We start from the raw sequence: 15419 nt of genomic DNA on the forward strand, positions 1-15419 counted from the left end.
GACAAAACCAAATTTATCTCGCTTGGTTCGGTTTCGGAATTTGATAATACACCTAAAATTGAAAGACGACTGACCAACCGTTTGCTGACATTGAAGAAAAACGGTGTCCTAACGGCAGAAACATACAGCGCCATCAGACCGACGGGATCGCAAAGACCACGCATGTACGGACTGCCAAAAACCGGTGTTGGGATGACTCGAGTCAGACTCGAGTCACCTTTTTCGTATGACTTGACTTGACTCGAGTCACTTTGCAAAAATGACTTGACTTGACTTGACTCGACGCCTCAGAAATGCGGATTGACTCGTGACTCGGAGCAAAATTCACGAGTCAATTTCAAGTCATTAAGTAAACAGTGTCGATTAAATCACCCTATATTATGTATGTTTTGGTTGTCAGCGATACGCCGGTGTCACTTGCGAGAGCAACCAGTCTTCAATCATTAAAAGTTTCACTAATCTTCCATTGTTACATCACAAATAAATTGACCGCTTACGAAACCATCACACCTACATTGTCGTAGTAGCAGTAGATTTATCGAATCGCATCGTATCTCTGTTTCTTAGGCAGCTTAGTGCTTACATTGCGCAGTGCTCACCTTTACCAACACTCTTGTATGATTTAAATCTAACGAATATAGTTTATGCCTTTATATTCTCACAGAGGTGTAGGTCGGTAGTGCCTATTGTACCATATCAATTTGTTCAACTTCTCGAGGCTTCGTATTCGATCCTTTATATTGGCTGATAAAATCAGACTGTAGCATGTAGCTCACGTTACTCACGTATTTTATTATCAGTTCTACGTGTGCGTGAGCGATAAAACACCTTTTTGAATGAATATTTAACTTTATAATCGTCATTTGATTCAAGATAAATGGCCAATTAATCTATCCTTCACACAGTTAGCACACAGTTGGGTCATCACATATACTTCGACAATTCAATTTGACTCGAATCGTGACTTGACTCGTGACTTGACTTGACTTGACTCGACTTGACTCGAGTCACCTCCAAAAAACGAGTGACTTGACTTGACTCGAGTCACCTTTGAAAATCGATTGACTTGACTTGACTAGAGTCAAAATGTGCAATGACTCGAGATGACTCGTGACTCGAAGGTAGTGACTTGATCCCAACACTGCCAAAAACTCACAAAGACAATGTCCCAGTGAGACCTATACTTTCCATGATCGGGTCTGCTCACCATCAGCTGGAAAAATGGCTTATTGACATTTTGGAACCGGTTCGGGAATTGTACGGCACGGAATGTGTTCGCGATTCGTTCACGTTCGCTGGTGAAATACGAAACCTGGATTTGCCGAATCCAGACGTGTTTCTGAGCTCATTTGATATCTCTAGTCCAGTGGTTCTCAACCTTTTTTACCCGCGGACTCATCTCAAGCTCGCCAGTATACCCGCGGACTCAAGCTATATATTACTGATTTTTTTTTTCCAAGGGAGTGTAATACGGCATCAACAAAAAAATGAGCTAAAATTGAGTCAAGGAAGCTTTCTTAAATCTGTCTTTACACATCTGTCGGCTTTGCAATTCAAGCAACTATTCAGTAATGCAGACCACATCTCGATTTCCACTTATATTAGACAACTATAGATTGTTTCTGTGATTAGCACATGTCCCTACGATTTGTAATTTCCCAAATAGTCTGTAAGTGAACAAGTCGCCATAATCAATCACCAGCACTCAGCGTATATCGCACCGGAAACCTGTGCAATGTGCCTACGTGCAGGACCGTAACAGCACTTTGTCAGCCCCCCCTCAATAACAAAACGTTGGTCTTGGGCCACACAGGCCTTAAACCTAACTTCTGGTGGGCTTCACCCCCAGACCCCCCTTCCGATACGTTTTTACCGCTACTTCTCTGCGAAATTTTTGTACCGTTCGTTCAGTCGTTTTGTTTCGAATAAACCGCGCGAGGCGTGAAAATATTCCATAATCATGATTGAATCGGTCGACATGATCGGGGATTGCATCTAGTTGTAAATTTTTCATGCTATCTCTGCTCATGCATTCAGATTTATCGGTCGAGCTGAGCGAGACGTTTCGGAACATGATATAATGATATAATTTTTCTAAAAAGTTGCATAAATTTTCAAAAAACACCCTATAATTTATGTTAATTCACGAATAATTTTGGCCCCCCTTCGAGGTCCCCCCTCAATTATGGGGGTTTGGTGTACGGCAGTTACGGTCCCGCATACGTGTGTAGTGTATAAAGAGCTGTCCCAGGGGTTTATACCTGGCATATTCTGTATGTGAATTGTTAATAGTGAACACGCGGCATTAAATTCCGAGTCCGGTCGTACTAAATTCAAGTGAATCCGACCAAAATTGTAGAGTTTATGACCGTGATAAAATTGCTTATGACAATTTTAGCAATAGGCTATACCTCGAACATAAATGTAGGGCATTTTGAAAAATTCCAGTTGGCGATAATTGGGGTTTTATACCTGGCGTGATTGGTATCAAACCAGGATGATGCGACAGATGTGCAAAGCATACCCGTTTTGCCTGTGATACTTGCAACCAACTGGTTTGCCCAAGACACAGAAAATATCGGGAGAACCAATAATGCTTGGAATGCTGATCAATTTGTAGTGGTGCTGTTTCGTTGTTCTTGCGTTTGAAATATACGTGGCCAAACATCGCTTGTTGAGGTATCTCTAATATTGCTTCCAAAACTACATTCACTGCAGTATAATTTATTAACTTGCAGGAATTTCGTATGCCCCTTATCTACAAGAGGTAACGGCACAATAAGAAGCATATAGAAAGAGATTCAAACAAAATCCAAATTGGCGAAATATGACGTAACAATGCAATGATAAAAAGGAACGGTAGCTGGCCAAAGTCAGCTGTACCGGTACTCCGGTAGTCATAATAAAAGGATAATAGAGAATCAAATTATACGATACTCAGAAGACGTTACACAGACAATTAGGGGAATATATTAATGGAATATTGAAAGATTGTATACAAACTCTTTATCCTTTTTATGGTGCCGTTAATTCTTGATAAGGGAAACCCGAAAAGTCACCGAGGTAATACATTCTACTGCAATGAATGTAGTTCTGAAAGCACTATTGAAGTTGAGTGCCGCCAGTCACATATTTGAGGTATCTATGCATTTTCTATGACAGCTATTAAGGTTACTAACATTTCAAAATGGGTATTTTGCAAATCACTCAGCCTAATTCTCAAATCGGAATTGGACGAAAGCGGACCAGGACGGGGCTCATTCACTTTCGGACCAAAAAGCTATTTTCTCCGTAAGGCTGCAATGACTTTGGTCCGAAAGTGAACGAGCCCCGTACGTCTGTCAATTACATGTTCCGAAATCGTATCGGAAGTGGAAGAAAAAGTGGGCCGAGCCGATTAAGTTACTGAAAATTCCTGTGTTCGCGGACTCACCAAGGACCTTCCGCGGACTCAAATGAGTCCGCGGACTCGGGGTTGGGAAACACTGCTCTAGTCTTTTTACGAACGTTCCGCTGCATGAGACTATTGATATTTGTGCCAACGCGCTGTACGGTGGTAAGTTACCGCCACCATCAATCCCGCGTAACGTCTTTGTTGAACTTTTACAAGCGGCAACTTGCTGCGTGGAATTTAGCTTTAACGAGGTCATGTTTCGCCAAATAGACGGCTTAGCCATTGGTAGTCCCCTGGGTAGGGTTCTGGTTTAAATCAGGCTGATTTAAATCAGTGTGATTTAAATCAGGTTTTTTTCGTTGATTTTTGATTTTAATTTCACCATTTTGATTTTAATGATTTTTTTGATTTTTTCAAATTTTCTGACGAGATGCGTAAATGTGGTCTATTATCGGACAATCATGTGCGTTTTATATAAACCGGACGTAGTATTTCGTCACCGGCACCGTTATGGTTCAGCTATTTGACAGACAGGCGGGAAAAGAGCACAGATCGGTAGTCAATCAATATGTTAGCGTTTGTGCTGTGGATAGTCAATTGTCTACGACATGCTGCTGCTATTTCCGAGGCACTCGTGGAATACCGAAAAGGAAGCGCAATCCGGAGTCTCTATCGAAAGATTCCCTCATCTCTGATGCCTATTGCCTAAGCGTTGCAAAAAGCAGTTGGCAGTTATTGTGGGCTGGAACGATGGGCCAACTAGCTGTGTCGCCTGTGGCTGTGGGATGTGAACACAAGTGCAAGTAAGATACCATGTCATTATGTGTGATTCATATTTATATAGCTGCTTGATTACTGGTTATAGATTAAAATAGAAACGAATCTGTGTGTACCGTAAACAGGAACGGATACCGTAAAACAGCATGTCCCTAGGGCTAGATTTATCAGAACATGCGCACGACGTTCGACGAAAATCTCACCTTTGCCTCATCCCCTCAAGCTCGATGCTGAGCAATCAAAGGCCATAACTTTTGCCATTGGCGAACATCTATTGGACAATCCCGCTTGTATATGTTAACCAAAAATATGGTAGCTCGTGAGATTGCCATTTACATTTAATTTTACTTCAGAAAGAGAGGGACAATATGGCACTTGGTTTTTGACTTAAACATGCATGCTGTGCTCAGAACAAGCAAGCTCCAATTACATAGAATAACTAAGTACTGATAGCGACATCAAAACATATAGAAAGAAAAGATTTCGACCAGTGGTTTCAAAACTTTTTTTGACTAATCGCATGTCTGAATTAAAAATCTTGCATTTTTGCAGCCATCTCTGGACAATACCTCTGCTGCCCTTCTCTTATCAAGCTGGATGTGGCTCAAGCTCGAGATTATAAAGACTATTGCTCTTTGTGTGGACTATAAAGTCTGATGTTGTCAAAGATGAGTTAGAGTATGTGGCTTGGACAATGGACATGAATCGCAAAAGAGTTGTTCGAGACCTGGTAAAATGATTAGTTTCGAAGATGGAACCAGAATGCAATGATTGATCTGCTGGTAACCTATAATCGAACGCTGGATTGGATTGATTATGATTGTAAAGTTGGTGAGTATAATTGTGTATACTCCACACACACTGAATGTCTCTTATCTTCCCTCGATTTTTAGGAATTTTCAATGCAGAATCGAGTATTTCGGTACCATATCTAATTCATCAGCCAGCATTATTCTGGATGGATCATGCCGGTGTTCTCCAGTACTTTCAAGACTCGCCTTTCGTCTGTTGCACATGCTGCATCTTGTGCGGGGCATCGGTCATGTGCGGCCGCAACTGCAAACAAGAGTCGTGATTGCTTGCCACAGGCAAATCTTGAAGTGATGCTGCGAGTGAAAGATCACTTCATGGACTATGGTACTAACAAAGCAGTAAAGAGTTCATGAAGATCAACAGTTTGCTGGCAGAGACCAATCCATCAATCAAGATGAAGATGCAACTATTATGGATGGACCCGAGATAAATCAACATGTTTCGGCGCTACTAGAACGGATCCGTAATGATTCTAACGACCCATCATTACCACATAGGTTAAACGTTTACAGCTATGTGGATGATGATTCACAGCCCCACATTATGAAAGTTTGATCGTTATCCTTCATCACCTTGATTGACAGTGTCGTCATTCATCCCATTTTCTGTTCATGTTGTTGTTGTTATTATGAGTAAAAAAACCAAAAAAATCAAAAAAATCATGATTTGAATTAATTACTCGATTAAAATCTATTTTAATCAGAGGCAAAATGATTTAAACCGGAACCCTACCCCTGGGACCTATTTTGGCCAACATTTTCGTAGGGTATTACGAGGGTGAGCTTCTGTCCTAGCGTGAGTCCGCCAAACCACTATTGTACCGCCGATACGTAGATGATACATTTGTCATTTTCAGGAATGAATCGGAGTGTGACCAATTTCTCATTCGCTTAAACTCGCTTCACCCGGCCTTGCAATTCACAATAGAAAAAAGAACGCAATAACTCGTTATCATTTCTGGACGTATTAGTTGAAAAGCGCAATACCAACAAATTTGAAACGTCTGTTTTCAGGAAACCGACATTCACAGGCCAATAGGGGAGATGTGGTACCGATGGATCACTGGGACCGAAAATACTTTGAAAATTCTCTATGATAATTCCATGATTACACTCCGTGAACTTGTCTACAATTGCATGCTGGCAAAATCTTTCCTCACATACAAAAAAATTCGACGTGCGCGAGCTATGGGGTCTCTCACAGATATTTTTTGTTTTGGGGGGTGTAAACTAAATTTAGATCGACATATACATTTTTCTTTGTAACCTTCAACACGAACAAATCAGCAATCACTTTTATTGTGAAGTGTAGGGCTTGTATCAGGCTATATAATGGCACCTATTATTTTTTTCAGTACCTTCCTTGAGTGGAATTTTTTTCGATTCATGTATAAAATTCGTAGGGTGGGGACCGACGATACAATAGCCAAATCAAGCAAAATAATCGAGCATACTAATCATGAAACAAATGAAACATGCCTATACGTACAGAAAATCTTTATGTAATAATTGCATATGATGTTTTATCGCTATAACGAGGTATTTGGAAGTCACACTGCCGATTTTCGGGCAATTTGTATGTAGCCTCAAATTTATAAGTTCGAGCCTAAATCGAAACGTGATTTTATGACAACATTTGAGTTAATATTTATTTTTCTATTTTTAGGCGGTTGCGACCAAACATTCTTCTTTGGCTTGCTGTAGCTTAGATTATAATACTGAGCAAGAACAGTTGTCACATCTGAGTTTTTAGGGTATATGTGTCATAGGTCCCTGGGTCGTGTGCCATTGGACCCACCGGGGGGGGGACCGATGATACGTTCGAGCAACAAATTTTGAACGTCCATAAATATTTTTTGAAAAGACGGATATTCATGTATATGTGCGCGATAGGTAGAGCTTGTATCAAAGTTCTGAGCCAGCAAAAGATTTGCTGTTTTCGGCTGAACATTTCGGGGCCAGCGATCATTTTCCAATTTTTGATCCATCGGTACCACATCTCCCCTACCTCCGCTGGAATTCATTTAGTCCTCGGCGCAGAAAAATTAACCTCATAGGCACACTCGTGCATAGAGCGTTGATGATATGTTCGGGTAACAAACTGAGTTTAGAACTTGACTACATCCGAAAAATCTTACTTGATAACGGTTACCCTGAACACGTCATCAGCCGCGGCACGGAGAGGAAATTAACGCAATTCAACGCAGAAAAACGAGCAGAGCCCACCGCACGAACAATAAAAGATGTTTATATCCATCTACCTTGGATTGGCCCCATTTCCACCCGCTTTGAAAAACAATTGATTTCTGCTGTCGGTAAATGTTACGATACAGTCAAAACCAATGTGATTTTTACAACAACACAACTGCTCCCTTCAACACGCAAAGACGTGCTTCCTGCACTTCAACAAAGTAATGTAGTGTACGAATATAGGTGCCACTGTGATTGTGGCTACGTGGGAAGAACGTCAAGACGTCTGCAGGACCGCATAAACCAACATGTCCCCAGATTTATCAGAACACGTGCGTCACGCGATGTGAAAAGCTCACCCTTAACTCATCCACTTCAGATTGATGCTGAACGATCAAAGGCCATTAATTCTGCCATCGGCAAACATCTGTTGGATAATCCGATTTGTCCGAATAATTATCGAGACGACCGATTTCGAATCGTAGGTCGAGGTCGTTCACAATTCCATTTGTGTGCCTTGGAATCAACTTTTATCAAAATACACCAACCAAAACTCTGTCAACAAAAGGAGTTCGTGTATCACCTAAAAATAGTACATTGAACGCTCTCTCATTCGAAATTTCATGCTGGTGACGTCATATTTTGTGATACGATTGTTGATATACAATGTTCTTTCCAATTCTCTACTAGTTGCTGACGATTACCCCTGACGAGTGTCAGCCGAAAATATTCGGGTTCATTTCAATATGAATACACTATTTAATTACAATTCCGTAGAAATCTCAGGACAGACACGATCAGGGAATAGAATGAATTTACGGCCTCTTCCGACGACGCAAAATTTCTTGTCTCTGTAATTTTTCACACCATTCGAATCACCCATCAAATATTCTCAAATGACAGAATTGGCGTCTTCCACTAGCCCTTTAGGCTTCAGAGACGACATTCAGTGTGCGATGTGCTCGTTCATATAAATCTTGGGACATGCTGCTTTATAGGACCCTGTTGTGCCGTTCATGTCAGTTAGTCGCAATCACATGTGCTGTCGTACTAGGGCACCACACATCAGCCCTTACAACCTACGATAAACAGTAACGATAGTTAGGAACTGCGTCTTTTCTTTGGTACACATACAATTGGGTTACCATACGTCCTCTTTTTTGACTTTATTGAAAGGGTCCTCGGAGGACGCCAAAATGTCTTCTTTTTTGAGAATTTGTCCTCTTTTTTAAAAATTTCAGATAAATGTATGTTAAAATTCGACTAAGATATAGGAAATCAGTACTCAAGTAACGTTCCGGCGGATATTTCTGGAGTTGAGTCAGAAAGTTGACCTTTTTATGTTTAGTCAACCAATGGAGAATTCAATAAAAGTGTAGGCCTATATTTCAGGAGTCAAAGTCGGAAAATGACCTTTTTAGTCAACCAACTGCAAACTCGGAATAAATTTAACGATTTTTCCTGATTTTCCCCGGTATTATAAGTCTGAAAATTTTTACAAAGTGTCCTCTTTTCAGATTTTCAAAATATGGTAACCCTAACATACAATCACCGCACTGCAGAACCTGCCATGTTTATGGTGACAGCAATCGGCGCGCGGTGCTGGCTCATGTAAAAATAAGTAACGAGGTATGATTTCTGGTGTAAACGGTATCAAAAATCATCCAACCTTTAATGAGGGTGATATACGAAATTAATATGAATACTGGAACGGGTGATAAAACAGAAGTGGCTCTTATCACCGAGAACGGCCTTATTGTGCCTCGTGCACGATGTACGCCACAGTAGTCATGAAAAGTCTTACTGGGGGAATGAAAACACAAATAGAACGGTTACGTTGATCATTTTCAGATTACGGATTTTGTATCGAAGAAGTTCCGAAGTTCGTTTTGGATACAATAACATAAATTGAGCACACAATAGGGATGGGATGAACGCAGTGGCGGCTCGTGACAATATCGGGTGGTGGGGCAAGGGCCGCAAGCGACTTGTTATCAATATGACGTCACATTAGCGTTTTTCAACGTTCATGATGGTCACATGAATTTCCCGTAAACAATGATTTTTAACGTAGGTGCCGCGAGAGGTTTGCCGGTGGCGTGACTTGAAGTGCGGTAACAAATGTTTTATTCATTGTTTTTTATTCAAATGATTATTTTACAAAATGTACGCGAACTAAGAATCGTTCCCATGCCACGAATCAATCATCAGGGTATCCTTAGTAGCATGCGTTATGATTTCGTGGTAGAGATTACGCAAGCGCCGAGTAAGACTATACCAAAAAATACACAGACCAACTACCTACAAAGAGCATTCGCATGACACCTTGTGGTGTTTTAATCGTTCCATGCTCAGCAATTCTGTAAAGTGCTGCAGCGCCTCCGACCTGATTTGTATATGGTAGGATTCTCGTCCCGAAAGCGAGTCAAATCGATTTGCCCTCGTTTTTCTAAGCCCGTCCGAAAGTGTTTGGTACACGATCCTGATGCGTTACGACCAGGGGATAGGCAATCAAAGCGGTGGCACCCATAAACGTAAAACATTATAAAAAGCCAGCTGTTATCCATGGAAGATTAATTACGAGTCTGCCTGCCATCATTCAAGCAGGAATCCAAGCATTGTGTTAAATTGAAATGCGAGCACATATCGCATTTAACAATTTCATGAATAAATTATTTCATCTTGATGAATTTTTTTGCTTTTTTTCCATAGCCATAACAAAATATATCGGTAAATTAACTGTCAGTGTGCCTCGAGTAATAAGGATGAAAACCACTCACTTTTCCTTAGCCATAGACATGGTTGAGTTACCTGGGCTCACTTTTGATTGAAATTATTCGGAAAGAACATGATGTGTACAGTCGTCCGCCCACCAGCATTAATTTATGTCTTGTATAAGTATTGTGCGCGACGTGATTTCTTATTAGCAAAATGTTCAATAACGAGTTTATTGAAATCTGGAATTCCCAGAACCACGTCGTTGTGAATCGAGAGAACAGCCAACGCATTAAGCCTATCTTGGCCCATCCTGTTTCTGAGAAAGGTCTTGATACGTTTCAATGTGCTGAAACTGCGCTCGGATTCCGCGGATGAAATCGGGGTGGTCAAAATGATATTCAGAAAGCTAGTTACTGTAGCAAAGTTGATCGAAAGCGAATTTTCAACTAGGAATTTTGAAAGTTCACTAGTTGTTTTAACTTCCGAAAAGGATGTATTAGAATACAAACAAGTCAACTCGCTCTCCAACCGAGCAATGTCGATCATCGGGTAATAACGAGGCACGCTGCGCAGTAGTCCAGAAGGAAAATGAATTTTGTAGGCAGGGAAATTTCTCGGATTTAACAGGGCGAAAGTAACCAACTGGTCACTATTCAGACGATGTTGGATTTGGGACATCAGTATATCGCAACATTCGTAAGCCGCAACAAGCAGGTTTTGCACACTTATCCCACGACGTAAAAGTGCTGTGTCACCAGCGAAGTGTACATTCTCCCGAATATGCGAAATTGCCTCACAAAAATGTGCAATATTTATATTTAACTGCACTAGCCATGTGCACTTGGGATTTTTGGTGCGCTTTCACACGCTCTGACAAATGCTTCAGATCGCGATAACCAATTTTGTTCCAACAAGAGCCACTGCTTCCGGTACCGGCACTGTCGAATAAAAGACAGTAAAAGCAAAACAAGGCGTTTTTATCCTCGCTATAAGTAAGCCATTCATTTTTATCGAAATGCGCTGAAGAAAAGGCACGAGTGCGTTTTCCTCCGGCGTAAGATTGGACCAATGGGCAATTTCTAGGCTGATACGGACCTAGTCGCTTTACCTCTAATTTTTGCTCTAAAGGCAGCTGGCTAAACGGCGTACGGAGCAAAGATTCAACACGATTCATGTTCGCACTTGACCTGACTACTTATCTGCAGAAATGGAAATGACTATAAATCGAGAGATTGCGTATGCCTTACTGGAAAGGTCAACGAGTTCGGACACATAGGCAATTGTTATCTCATAGATTGGACAAGGAAATGTCATACTGAATCCAAAACATCATTCTGAAGAATTACGGATAGCAGCCTCGGAAATTCGGTCCCGGTACAGCTTGGGAGATTTTGACCTTGAGGCTGGAGATTGTCACACGACACATACGGCTTACGGTCTATAGTGTCTACTGTCTATATGTCTGCTGCAAAATCGCCTTCGGAAAATATATTACCGAATAAATACGTCGATGAAAGCCGAAAACTTGGTACACTGTTACATGAAATCATCGAGAAGTAGCCTCATGACCGTTTTCGGTATGGTACACTGTCAAAATTAATACGAATTGATCAACGCCGAATTTTGCGTAAAATTTACTGAGGAATAGGCTGATCAAGCGATAAGCTGTTAGCCGCCATCGAAAACGAAACAGCTATCGCGCTTGACAGGGGTTGTAATTGTGAGCAAATGGCCCGAAGGCCACCATTCCACGGTGAAATTGACATTGGAGAATATAAAATAAAACTAAATTTTTGAATGCAAACCGAGGATGTTAGTAAACTGTTTCATGATATCATCATCTCATCACCTATCTCAGTATGGAACACAGATACACCGGCTTTTGCGTGAAATCCGCAATGCGTTAGGTAGGCTAAGTGTCAGATCAGCGCACATCTCTACCATATACTCGAACTTGATAACGAAATTGCTGCCCTAATCATTGAGTGCCAACCTTGAGACTTGGCACAGCGTTCGATACTAAAATCAATACATACCATGTAAAAGCTCATGACGAATCTAGCTAAGGAGCATCGTTAAAATTAATGGAGACCAATACCGGCTTTGCGTGAAATATGTTTGCGATACATGACGGATCAGCACACACTCGGCTTTGGAAACGGAATTACTACCCTAAACTTTGAGTAGAAACCCTGAAACTTAGGACAGTGTTAAATACCACCATCACGACATGACATACCAAGTTTCAAGAATTATCATGGTGTGAAACACCATCAAAATCGACCTATACCAGCAAAGGTCGACTCAACCCATATCACGGTATCCGAGTTCAGATATAGATACGATTGTTACATCACACCTTAGGGGCGACAGGCATATATGCCCCGGTTGCTCGGCCATTTTACGAATAGGAGAGAGTATATCACCGTTTCACTAACGTTCGCTACTGATGAGAGTTAGTCGAAAAGCTTTTAGCGAATAAATTAACAATATGAAGTTATTGTTTCGCGTTATTCTGAAGTTCTGTACCACAAATCACTTGTTCAAATACTTTCGCAAAAGGTACAGTGACCAACAATTGGAGATCCTTAATAAGTTGGTCAGAACTCGGGGGAAAATTCGAAATCTGCGGTATCATGTAGCCTTTCTTAAGGCTTGTATAAAGAAAAGAGTTGTACCAAAGTTTCTGAAGACGAGGATAGAGAAATCGCGTGCTCGCATCAACTCCAGGATTGAGAGTGCATTTTTACATGATGAGATCGAGAACAGCATAAAAGAGATGAGTACCGTAACGCAACGTTGTGCCAAGCTTAAGCAGCAGGCAGTGCAGTTTTTATCTTATTTTGACCTGATACGGTTTTGTCGTTATATGGCCAAAATTGATGCACGTAAAGAGGATGAGAAGGTACGGCAGAATGAGCGTAACATCAGCTTGCTTCTCAAGACACGATACGGTACCAAGGCAGTTGCTGGTAGTAAGGTTATTACCAACTTATCGGACTATGAGCTGAGTGGCACAGAAGAGTTGGTACTATCTCTTGGTCTTGATTTTTCTGTGCCACCGACAGAAGTCAAGCGTGAGGAAGTCTTTGCTGAATTTGAGGTATTACTTGGACAATTGTCACATCATCACCAGAAATTTGATGATGAAAGCAGAGCAAAGGAACACAGTGAGAAAATTGTGGCCCTTAAAGCCAAACTAAGTAGCTTAGCGCATGGTTTTTGTGGAACTCCAATCGACAGAAGTGATTTCACGATGACGTCCGATTGCTACAGGAGCATCAGATCCCTGAAATCCAATAAGTCAATTCACATAACCAAACCTGATAAAGGATCTGGTGTAGTCATTTTGAATAAGTGTGACTACATTTCTAAAATGGATTTAATTCTCGGCGACAAGTCTAAATTTGAAATCCTTGGCCCTGCGTGTGACAATGACAACACCTCCAAGATAGAAGCTCGTATTCAGCGTCTACTATTGACCCTCAAGAAGGCGGGAAAAATCTCTTCTGCTGAATACGACGATATCAGACCCACTGGCTCCATTCGACCACGTATGTATGGTCTTCCGAAGACCCATAAATCGAATGTACCCTTACGTCCGATACTATCGATGGTTGGATCAGCGTATCACAAAGTCGCGAAGTGGATTGCGAGATATCTTGAGCCGGTGAGTTTGTTCTATGGTGGTAACTGCATTCGTGACTCGTTCACATTTGCTGATACCATTCGTAATGTTGATCTCGATGAGTCCGAAATCTCTATGTGTTCGTTTGATATATCTAGTTTATTCACGAACGTGCCAGTTCAAGAGACTATAGAGATTTGTGCCAATGAACTCTATGGTGGTGTCCTTCCATCTCCTCCATTCTCAAGGTCTTCTTTTGTTAAATTAATGCGATTGATCACTTGTGATGTCGAATTTAGTTTCAATAACACCATATATACACAAATCGACGGTGTTGCAATGGGATCGCCGCTTGGTCCCATTCTGGCTAACATTTTTGTGGGGTATTACGAAAAACGGTTATTCGAAGATATTGATCGACCATTAATGTATCAAAGATATGTTGATGACACCTTCGCCATATTTGAAAATGAATCCCAGTGTGATTTGTTTCTGAGCAAATTGAATGGTCTTCACCCATCACTGAAATTCACCATGGAAAAAGAGGTTAATAATTCATTAGCATTCCTTGATGTTGTAGTGGAAAAGACGGGTGCTAATTTTGTTACATCAGTTTACCGTAAGCCTACATTCAGTGGGCAATACATTTCGTGGGATTCTTTCTGTCCAGTAAAACGTAAAGTAAATTTGATAAGAACTCTGGTACACAGGGCTCTGATGATATGTAGTAAAGTCAAACTTGATTCTGAATTGGAGAACATTCGGTCAATCTTTCAGTCAAATGGTTATCCTGATCATATCATTAAAATGACCATAGATCGTAAACTCAAAGATTTCAGAAAAGTTAAACCGTTCGGACCTAGAAAATGTCCTGTTTATTTGCATCTTCCTTGGATTGGGAAAGTGTCCAACAGGTTTGAAAAACAAATTAAATCGTCAGTGAGCCATTGTTTTTCACAAGTAGAACCTCAGATAATCTTCACGACGAAATCTCTGATGCCTGCAACGCAAAAGGATGTGCTACCTGCGACAAATCAAAGCAATATAATATATGAATACACGTGCCGATGTGACAGTCGGTATGTAGGTCGCACGTCTCAGCGCTTGCAGCAAAGAATTCGCCAGCATGTCCCACGGCAAATTAGAATAAATAATGTTTCTCCAACTCCTTCATCGCAGTCTGTTGACACACTGCGTGATTATGATCAAGTTACTGCTTGTAATTCGGCTATTGGACAGCATCTCTTATCCCATCCAGATTGTGCTGATCATTACAACGACAGTCAATTTTCTATACTTGCTCGTGGCCGTTCTCTTTTTCATTTAAAGGTCCTGGAATCTACGATCATAAAGCTACGAAAGCCGATTCTCTGTCGCCAGAAGGAACGCCTCTACACTCTTGGAATATTTCATTAATGTTATGTGTTGTGTTTTCGGTTATTTATAACCGAATATGTACTCGTAACGTTTGTTTTGTACCGTTACTACCGTATCTAGCCCGTCTACTAGTTGTTTGTTTTTGTTATTATTACGTCATACAGACAAAATAGTTCTTACATTTCGAATTTGATTCACCCCATCACTAACGTTCGCTACTGATGAGAGTTAGTCGAAAAGCTTTTAGCGAATAAATTAACAATATGAAGTTATTGTTTCGCGTTATTCTGAAGTTCTGTACCACAAATCACTCGTTTCTTAATTGTGCGCGGCTTTGAGAGAATAGATAGTGAAAGCTTGTTATGAGCGCTACCGGGGCAAGCCCCGGCTAGGCATTCACAAAGCGAAAACACAGAAGAGAATTCGATTTTCGCAGAGACTTCTCTATGTAGGCCTATGGGCATTTGCAAGCGAAAGCACAAGAAGAACGCGGGTTTCGCTGTGATCTCGGTATATATTGAGC

General features: G+C 41.0%; 1 protein-coding gene and 1 long non-coding RNA gene across 2 annotated transcripts; both read left to right on the top strand.

Annotated features, from left to right (window-relative positions):
* Nucleotides 1–4102: 4102 nt before the first annotated feature.
* Nucleotides 4103–5369, top strand: LOC145451743 (uncharacterized). The gene is made up of 2 exons (XR_013919022.1): nt 4103–5002; nt 5065–5369. It is a non-coding gene; the product is annotated as an uncharacterized LOC145451743 (long non-coding RNA).
* Nucleotides 5370–12325: 6956 nt separating this feature from the next.
* LOC145452100 (uncharacterized) lies at nt 12326–15168 on the top strand. Its single transcript, XM_080330318.1, has 2 exons — nt 12326–13561; nt 14849–15168. The coding sequence occupies exons 1-2, from the start codon at nt 12383–12385 to the stop codon at nt 14933–14935; spliced, it is 1266 nt and encodes a 421-aa protein (XP_080186444.1). The 5' UTR covers nt 12326–12382; the 3' UTR covers nt 14936–15168.
* Nucleotides 15169–15419: the final 251 nt, after the last annotated feature.

Source organism: Botryllus schlosseri, chromosome 12 (assembly GCF_051294905.1).
Source record: "Botryllus schlosseri isolate E-star chromosome 12, Bs_hap1, whole genome shotgun sequence".
In the NCBI taxonomy this organism is placed as follows: Eukaryota; Metazoa; Chordata; class Ascidiacea; order Stolidobranchia; family Styelidae; genus Botryllus; species Botryllus schlosseri.